We start from the raw sequence: 9,539 nt of genomic DNA, 5'->3' as shown, positions 1-9,539 counted from the left end.
AAAATTTTGATTTGTTAAAAAAAGAAAAACCAAAACCAAAAACCACAGTATATGTGAAGCACAATAAAATGTAGTTTTTACTGAAACATGCCTGCCTTTATAAATGCCAAGTTTCATGGCAGATTATCTTAGTTTGGATCTAAAAGGCCACAATTTCCCAGTTAACGTACTTTCCAACTCCTGGAAGTGATTATGCACTGTTTCTATTCGAAATCGCCCACATCCATTCTTCCTTTTCTCTTGGACAACCTCCTTATCCCCTCCATCAATTCTGCCAACATACTTGCATCTGTGTCCACATACATGACTCATCCAGGAGGAAATGCACCTGACCCCCTTTATGACAGCCCCCCCCCCAGCTTGTCAAAATTCTCAAGGTGTTTGCACTGGCAATTACTGATTTTTGCTTCTGAATCATCCTTTTCTCCTTCTGTACAGGACAATTTCCATCTATACACCAATGCCCATTTTATAAGGGGAACTCCACAATCCCTCCAGTTACCACTGAATTTCTCAGCACCCGCTCATAGTTCTCCAAAACTCTTCCATCTTGTGGTCTTCATTCCTGTGTTTTCTCATCATCAGTTCCCTCCTCGTTCTCTCCTCCAGCTCCTCTCTAATCAGGTTTTGTCCCTGCCACTTCACCAAAAGAGCTCTTAGCAGGGTCACCAATGGAGTACCTTCTGCAAAAGTCAGTGACCACTTCTCTGCATCCATCAGGTTAAACCCTCAGCAGCACCGGCTCAGCCCATTGCTCCACCCTTTGTTCATTCAACACATATTTATCAAGTGCTGACTGATAGCTCAGTTGGTAAAGAACCCGCCTGCAATGCAGGAGACCCCAGTTCGATTCCTGGGTCGGGAAGATCCGCTGGAGAAGGGATAGGTTACCCACTCTTGTATTCTTGGGCTTCCCCTGTGGCTCAGATGATAAAGAATCCACTTGCAATGTGGGAGACCTGGGTTGGGAAGAACCCCCGGAGAAAGGAAAGGCAACCCACTCCAATATTCTGGCCTGGAGAATTCCATGGACTGTATAGTACATGGGGTTGTAAGGAGTTGGACACGACTGAGCGACTTTCACTTTCACTACTCTATGTCAGGCACAGTTCTAATTCCTGGGATGATCCATCACTGAATTAAAGCGACCAAGATCCCTTCTTTCTAGAAACTGAAATTCTTTCAGAGGGAGATAGCCAACAAGCAAATGACAAAAAGTAACAAAATCACATGGTGTGTCACAAGGTAGTAGGGCTGTGGAGAAGAGAAACCACAGAACTCAGCCATGGCCTGTGGAACTACCCTTTGATACACAGATATCTTCATAACAAAACACACCCTATGTGACAACAATATTTAATAATATCAAATCAAATTGTAGGATATGTCTATATATCTACATATGCCTACATGATAAAATTAACCACATTTTTATATGATGTCTTTCTTAAGTCAATACTCTTTCCCTTCTACTTCTCCTGGATTTGATTTGATATTGGAGAGAATAAAAAGTAGAAACTTGGGGGCAGGGGTAGTGGGAATGTGCAAGGTCTTAGTTTGTTTTAGATGCAAAACATTTCATTGAACAGATACATCTATTTATATGTCTCTTTTCCTTGACATTTAGGCTGGTTCCTAAAAAAAACATACACATAATAATGAAAGCTTCCTTAGACATAGAACTTCAAGCATGTATCCTTTCAGTTAGGTCATCTGTAAGAGGAGGATGAAGGTATCTCTGACCTTTCCTATAGAATTGATACAAAAACCAATGAGGTAATGTGTACTAAGCATTTAATAGTTTAGGGAATATAATAAGCCCTTGGGTCTCCCTGGTGGCTGAGTGCCAAAGAATTGGTGCTTTTGAACTGTGGTGTTGGAGAAGACTCTTCAGAGTCCCTTGGACTGCAAGAAGATCAAACCAGTCAATGCTAAAGGAAATCAGTTCTGAATATTCATTGGAAGGACTGATGCTGAAGCTGAAACTTCAGTACTTTGGCTACCTGATGCGAGGAACTGACACATTGGAAAAGACCCTGATGCTGGGAAGGAGTGAAGGCAGGAGGAGAAGGGGACGACAGAGGAGGGGATGGTTGGATGACATCACCAACTCAATGGACATGAGTTTGAGCAAGCTCTGGGAGTTGGTGATGGACAGGGAGGCCTGGTGTGCTGCAGTCCACGGGGTTGCAAAGAGTTGGACATGACTGAGCGACTGAACTGAACTGAATACATATTTCAGTATAAGGTATTCGTTATACTTTAAAAAATTTCTTGGAGTATCGTTGCTTTACAACATTGTATTAGTTTCTACTGTACAGCAAAGTGGATCAGCTATGTGTATACACACATCCCCTCTCTTTGGATTTCCTTCCCATTTACGTCACCACAGAGCACTGAGTAGAGTCCCCTGTGCTGTACAGTCGCTCCTCTTTACTAATCTCTTTTATACATAGTATCAAGAGTGTATATGTGTCAACCCCGATCTCTCAATTCATCCCACCTCCCTTTCCCCGTTGGTGTCCATACATTTGTTCTCTACATCCATATCTCTATTTCTGCTTTGTAAATAAGATCATCTATACCAGTGTTTTCAGATTCTACATGTGTGGGTCTATATACAATATCTGTTTTTCTCTTTCTGACTTACTTCACTCTGTTTGACAGTCTCTCGGTCCATCCACGTCTCCACAAATGACCCAGTTTCATTCCTTCTTACGGCTGAGTAATATTCCACTGTACATATGTACCACATCTTCTTTACCCATTCCTGTGTTGATGAACATTTAGGTTTTTTCCATGTCCTGGCTACTGTAAATGGCACTGCAATAAAAATTAATGTGCATGTGTCTGTTTGAATTATGGTTTTCTCTGGGTTTATGCTCATTATCATTATACTTTGAAGTTTTTTAAGAATAAGTATAGAAAAATTTACATATGATATTACAAGTAGGGGGAAAAAGATGTACGTAGCAGAAAAATTGAAAGAAACACACATCAGAATGTTAAGAGTGACCATTTTTGATGGATTCACTCAAGGGTGACTTTTTTCTTCTATTTTTCTAAAATTTCTATAATGAGTTGATACTTTATACAAACAAGTTGAATAACCACAGCCTTACTTTTGTGTTATATGTGCTTTTCTACCTTATAGTTGGTTCTGTTCTCAGACACAAAGCTTTCTGGTAAAAGAAAATGTTCATGATTATATTAGATTCTTTGTCCTCTATCAATCTTAAAAAGGAAATTAGAATCACAAGTAATTTGACTTCCTAACATTATTGGAATGACTCATTTAATCTAACCCCTTGTGCTAATAAACAGTTGTGGATCTACCTTTCTCATATTTCCTGTTCGAGGACAAGAGAACTGTTGTATTCTCACATCCATTTGTAAAGCACTTTTTATTGACTCTGGTTTGCAAAGACTTATCAAGTTGTTTCTCAATCCTGTGAGGATGTAATAAGTCCCACCAAGCCCTGTTCCACACACAGGCCCACATGAGTGTAAATACAGCCAGGCATTCATTTGGCATATTAACTTATGCTTGCTTGTTTTTCTTTGCCTAGTACTTCCTGATACTTCAGACCATCCTCTAGTTTTAGCAGTAGCTAGGGAGTTCTATCGGAGAAGGCAATGGCAACCCACTCCAGTACTATTGCCTAGAAAATCCCATGGATGGAGGAGCCTGGTAGGCTGCAGTCTGTGGGGTCGCTAAGGGTCGGACGCGACTGAGCAACTTCACTTTCACTTTTCACTTTCCACTTTCACACATTGGAGAAGGAAATGGCAACCCACTCCAGTGTTCTTGCCTGGAGAATCGCGGGGACGGGGGAGCCTGGTGGGCTGCCGTCTATGGGGTCGCACAGAGTCGGACACGACTGAAGCGACTTAGCAGCAGCAGCAGGGAGTTCTATCGGAGAAGGCAATGGCACCCCACTCCAGTACTCTTGCCTGGAAAATCCCATGGACAGAGGAGCCTGGTAGGCTGCAGTCCATGGGGTCGCCAAGAGTCAGACACGACTGAGCGACTTCACTTTCACTTTTCACTTTTATGCATTGGAGAAGGAGATGGCAACCCACTCCAGTGTTCTTGCCTGGAGAATCCCAGGGACGGGGGAGCCTGGTGGGCTTCTGTCTATGGGGTCGCACAAAGTCGGACACGACTGAAGCGACTTAGCAGCAGCAGCAGCAGCAGCAGGGAGTTCTATGCTGACTGCCTCAGAGAAAGGACAGTCTTAGCAGAACACAGGCGTCAATTCTTAGCTTATGACTTTTAAAAGTCAAGACCCAGATTGGAGGAAATAAGGAAGAGCAGAGTTTCACCACTTCTCCCCTAGTAGTTTCATTGGATATGAATGAGGGAAGGTGAAGTTTAGGAGAACCGGGGAAGCTTAGATTGTAACACGGGGTTTCCTAGATAAGTTGCTCTGTACCTCTCAGAGATTTGAGGGATCTGAGAGCATAGGAAACCCATGCTTCACTTCTTGGGTAAAAACAGGGCAAGCAGCAGGAAACGAGTGTTCTCTAAGCCTTATGTGGTACGGAAAAAGTGAGAATATTTCCCAGGAGCACAAAGTCATGATGACAGAAAAGGAAGATTTGATTAGTCTTCAGGTTTCACCCTTTAATCTGTCAACCTCAAGCTGCTATAAGTTTTAGTTCTAGAATTTCCATTTTGTTCTTTTTTTTTATAGTTTCCATTTCTCTATTAAGATTCTCCACCTGCCCCCTCACAATTTCCCTTAATGTTGTGAGTGAGTCTTGAAGTTAGTTTCTATTCACTTAATTTTTTTTTTTTGACCCTTCATGTTTATGACTTCCTGGTAATGGTAGTGTCAGAATTGAGCTAGCAATGACACCAGCTAACAGACACCAAGAGTCTATTGTCAAAGCAGTCACTTCAAGTGGGGCAGGGCACCATGTCATTAGAAATGCTGCCTAATGTGTGATGATTTCCAGTTTTCAAATAAGAAGGACAGTCTTCTTGATCAGTTTCAAGAAACTGATAAGACCTTCCCATTCATTAAGGAACAGAATGGGAAGAGAATTGAAAACATTAGCATTTAACCCCCTGCCTTCCACCAAGTAGAAAAGAGTCCTCCAATAATTTTTTTTTCTAAATAAAAAGCAGCTTCCTTGCATTTCCTGATACAAAGGTAATACACAGAAAAATTCACCAAGACAGAAAGGCATAAAGAAAAAAGTACTACCCAGAGAAATTGCCACTAATATTTTGCTGAACATCCTTCTAGATGCTGCTCTGTGCAAATACTTATGCATATAATTTTATATGAATGGAATGATTTACATGCTTTTAACTCCACATTATCAGTAAATACAGACACACATCATCCTTTCGATGATTTTTTATTGTGTTGCATACGTGTATCAAAATCCATTAAACCAGTTCTCAGTGGTAGAACATTTGGATTCTTGCAAGGAGGAACAGTATTTCTGCTTTCTCTGTATATGTGTAACATCACTGTCTGCTTTCAGGTTCCGTCTTCTGGAGGCAGTACATTATTTCTATAACATTATTTCTGGGCTGAAGCATACGCAACAGACTTAAGGCCTTGGACCAATGGGGCAGTGTGGTGACTTTGTATTGTGTCAGCTCAGCAAAACAGGATCTGTCTTCTAGAATCCTGCATGGTTTTAGTGTTGCATGAGCTCTGGAAGACAACAGAAGTGAAGCAGCGGCCATGGTCTTCACGCTCTGACGGACAGCGCAGAGCTCCAGGCATGGTGGTAACTCCAGCACATTGTAGCTGATCTGCTGGCTCTCCTTGCTGGCATAAGGCAGCACCTAGACCTCAGCTCCTGCCAGATCTTCAGCTTCACCAGGTCATAAGCCAAGTGCTTGCACAGTTCCATGAAAGGTACCAGTTTCTCCTGCAGCACTTCTGCATTATCAAAGTTTTGAGTAATGAGACACATACTCAGATCCAGTCTGCCTTTGAAGACTACAGCTGTTCATGAATTCCACTTTGTCCCTTCCAGTTCTAAGTCTGTTGTTGCTCCAAGTCACACCCAACTTTCTATCCTGGCTGCCTCTGGCTGATCTGCAGTGACTTCATTCTCAACCCTAGAACCAGAGACAGCAAATGGCCTTGCATAGACTCCTCTACCTTCTCCCACCACCATGTAAGGTCTAAAGCAGCCCTGTCCAATATCACTTCTATGACGATGTGGTTCTGTTTCTCTTGTTGAATCCTGCTGACCACTGGGGAAGAGCATGGAGACAGAAAGTCAGCATGCTAGGAATCACAGCCCTGGAGAAAAGAGACCTGGAGCTACACCAGCCCGCCACTACTCACACTATTATATGAGGAAAACATACCCCTGTGAGCTTGTCCTGTTGGGACTCCCATCCCCAATCCAATCCACTGTTAAGAGCCCCCATCCCCCAAGCCAGAATCATCGAGCTAAAATAGTCATAGAGAACAAGCAGGCTGCAGGAAGGGGTGGGTGATCTTCAGCAGGCAATCTTTCCTTTACTCCCACAGGATGACTTCCCATCCCTGTCCAAACGACCCCACCCCCTACCCCGTCAAATCCCTAGGCAGATCCATCCCCCTTCCCAGGCCTCCTCCCTTCCCCAAGTGCCTGTGACCCTCCTTACAGAATGTAATTACCCATGTGGGCTTCGCTGGTGGCGCAGAAGGTAAAGAATCCGTCTGCAATGCAGGAGACCTGGGTTGGGAAGATTCCCCTGGAGGAGGACACGGAAACCCACTCCAGTATTCCTGCCTGGAGAATTCCCACGGACAGAGGAGCCTGGCGGGCTACAGTCTATGGGGTGGCGAAGAGTCGGACAGGACTGAGCGACTAACCACAGCACAGCACATGTTGGCTGTAAAACTGATGTTTGTTTTAAACATCAGCTCTTTTTCATGACTGCATATGTGACAGTGTAGGCAGTAGGAAACCAAACCATATTTGTCAGCTCCAGTCTCTGAAACTGTCACCAACCAATAAACTTTACCAGGTACGGGTCTTTCCGTAGGGCTCCTGAATGGCTAACTGAACACCGGAAAAAAAAAAAAAAAAGTATGGCTGAACATTTCTCTTTCGCAGCTGAGCTTGGGCAGAGAACAATGTACGGTGGTTTCAAGCTGTACCCACAAACACAATTCTACACAATTACAAAGAACTTTTTTAAAAAAATGGTTGCTTAAACAAGTGGTTATCCGTTATCGTGTTGACATAGATAAAAGAGAAATGCTGGGAACCGAATCAAAGCGACGGTGCAACAGCTTGGCGTGCACGCATGGCTCGGTTGCTTGAATGCGCGGGCTTGCTTTTCACTTCCTTCTAATTTTGGCCCCGCCTTCCTGATGTGTCTTCCTGAGAATGTTAAAAACAAACAAACAAACATATTGGTCTTACTGCAAGCCGTCTTTAGTATCTGTTGCTCCCTTCTTTTTCACGTCTCACGGTACTGGGTCCTCCCAACTTCTCTATTGCTTGCTGAGTTGTTTTGCTGTCCCTGGCGTTGCCTTCCGTGAACGCTGTGCGGACACAGTACCCGACACTGTGCCCCGCACTCCCTCCAGGCCCTCGGCCAGGGCTAAAGGACCACCGTGCCGGCGGTGGTGAGCCAGCCTGTGGGCATCGAGCAGCCGCCTGAGCTGGGGCCCAGGGCCGCTGCTCGCGCCGGCCACCCACGCCCCTCGCCTGGCCGGTCTCCGCCCCGCGCGCCCGGAGAGACTCTTGGCGTGACGCGTCCCCCTCCCGGCAGCTCGCCGGCTCTCGGCCCTGGACGGCCGCCACCCCGGGAGACGCGGAGGCGGCGGCGGCAGCGGGTCCCCGGAGGAGCCCGGGGCAGCGCGGGATGCGGCAGCCGCGCGGCCTCGCCGGGAGCCGCGGGAGCCCCGGGCCGAGCCCGCCCTCGGGGAGCGCCGCGGACCGGCAGGGGGCTCTGGATTTGGGTCCCTCCCCTTCGCTCAGAGTCTCGTAGCGCTCGGGCTCTCAGACCCCACCTCCTGCCAGGTGCGAGCCGGCGGGAGCGGAGGCCGCGTCTCTCCTCCCAGCACCCGACCATGGGCAATACTTCCAACGACTCCCAGTCCGAGAACCGCGAAGAGCCACGGTGGCTCCCCTCGGGCGAGAGCCCGGCCATCAGCTCCGTGATGTTCACGGCTGGGGTGCTGGGGAACCTCATTGCGCTGGCGCTCCTGATGCGCCGCTGGCGGGGGGACTCGGGGCGTAGGAACTCCATCTCGCTGTTCCACGTGCTGGTGACAGAGCTGGTGCTCACCGACCTGCTTGGGACCTGCCTCATCAGCCCCGTGGTGCTGGCTTCCTACGCACAGAACCGGACTCTGGTGGCCCTGGGGCCGGAGAGGAGCGTGTGCACTTACTTTGCCTTCTCCATGACCTTCTTCAGCCTGGCCACGATGCTCATGCTCTTCGCCATGGCCCTGGAGCGCTACCTAGCCATCGGACACCCCTACTTTTACCAGCGCCGAGTCACCCGCCGCAGTGGTCTGGCTGTGCTGCCCACTATCTACATAGTCTCCCTGCTCTTTTGCTCCCTGCCGCTGCTGGATCATTGGAAGTATGCCCAGTACAGCCCAGGGACGTGGTGCTTCATCGGACACAAGCAGACCACGTACCTGCGGCTTTATGCCACTCTGCTGCTGTTGCTCATCATCGCCGTGCTCGCCTGCAACTTCAGTGTCATCGTCAACCTCATCCACATGCACCGCCGGGGCAGGAGAAGCCGCTGCGGACCCTCCTTGGGCAGCAGCCACAGGAGAGCGGAAAGGGTATCCATGGCGGAGGAGACGGACCATCTTATTCTCCTGGCCATCATGACCATCACCTTCGCCGTCTGCTCCTTGCCTTTCACGGTAAGTCACTCACTTGCTTTCCACAGCCGAGCTCGGTGTAGCCTTCTTACACTCTCTCCTCTTACTCCCACCCTTTCCACCACCACACAGATTTTCACAACTTGTAAAAATATGACCTAATTTGTAAAGGTCTATCGCCTTCCCCTCTCGAGTCTCACCTTCACTCCACTTCCTGCTTCCCTAACCCCAGCAAACGGGCATCCCTATGCTAGTGTTTCTCAAACAGTGACACAGCACCCCTGGAAGGGAGTCTTGCCCTCCACTAAGCCAGCCCAGACCCCATCCTAGAGCCAGTTCCGGTCCACAAGGCTAGAATGGCTTCCTATCTGAGGAAGAAGCAGTCCCTTCTACCTTTGGATAGTTGTCAGTTACAATGTGACTTCCCTGAGCTGTAGTTCGCTTCCAGTCCCATCGGCCACCCCATCCCAATCAGCTGGTGCCAGTTCTCCAGGCTCTGCCTTCTGTTTCTCTCAAAGCAAAATGGGATGCCCAACCAGTAGCATTCCAGCTGCCATTAAGAATGGCCCCAAGTGAGAAGGGTCCACATTGCAGAAATCCAGAGCGTTCACTGTCTTGTTCAACAAAACCTAGTTTACAGGATTCCCAAATTACATGTATATTGGAAGTATAACTCTTGGTTGCCATTAAAATTCATAATATGTTCATGATGATAAGTAGAGG

General features: G+C 47.1%; 1 protein-coding gene and 1 long non-coding RNA gene across 5 annotated transcripts in view; one reads left to right on the top strand and one right to left on the bottom strand.

The window, feature by feature from the left end:
- Positions 1–5,360: 5,360 nt before the first annotated feature.
- On the bottom strand, positions 5,361–8,752 carry LOC148776607 (uncharacterized). Of its 2 annotated transcripts, none has more exons than XR_016038271.1 (3): positions 8,622–8,752; positions 6,639–7,350; positions 5,361–6,226 (listed from the first exon to the last, which is right to left on the bottom strand). It is a non-coding gene; the product is annotated as an uncharacterized LOC148776607 (long non-coding RNA). The 2 variants fall into 2 exon arrangements; XR_016038272.1 differs by lacking the exon at positions 8,622–8,752 and adding an exon at positions 7,393–7,527 and having other exon boundaries at positions 6,626–7,026.
- Positions 8,046–9,539, top strand: part of PTGER2 (prostaglandin E receptor 2) — a 207,320-nt gene continuing 205,826 nt past the window's right edge. For all 3 annotated transcript variants that reach the window (XM_088839910.1, XM_088839909.1, XM_055436956.2), the window contains exon 1: positions 8,046–8,858. In XM_088839910.1, the coding sequence (XP_088696036.1) occupies positions 8,046–8,858 (813 nt within the window). The remainder of the gene's footprint in view (positions 8,859–9,539) is intronic.

The sequence above is a fragment of the Moschus berezovskii genome, chromosome 9, assembly GCF_049115385.1.
Source record: "Moschus berezovskii isolate FMDL1 chromosome 9, NW_MosBer_1.0, whole genome shotgun sequence".
NCBI lineage: Eukaryota > Metazoa > Chordata > Mammalia > Artiodactyla > Moschidae > Moschus > Moschus berezovskii.
The sequence above is the reverse complement of the archived record's forward strand: the minus strand, read 5'-3'. Positions and strand labels throughout refer to the sequence as shown.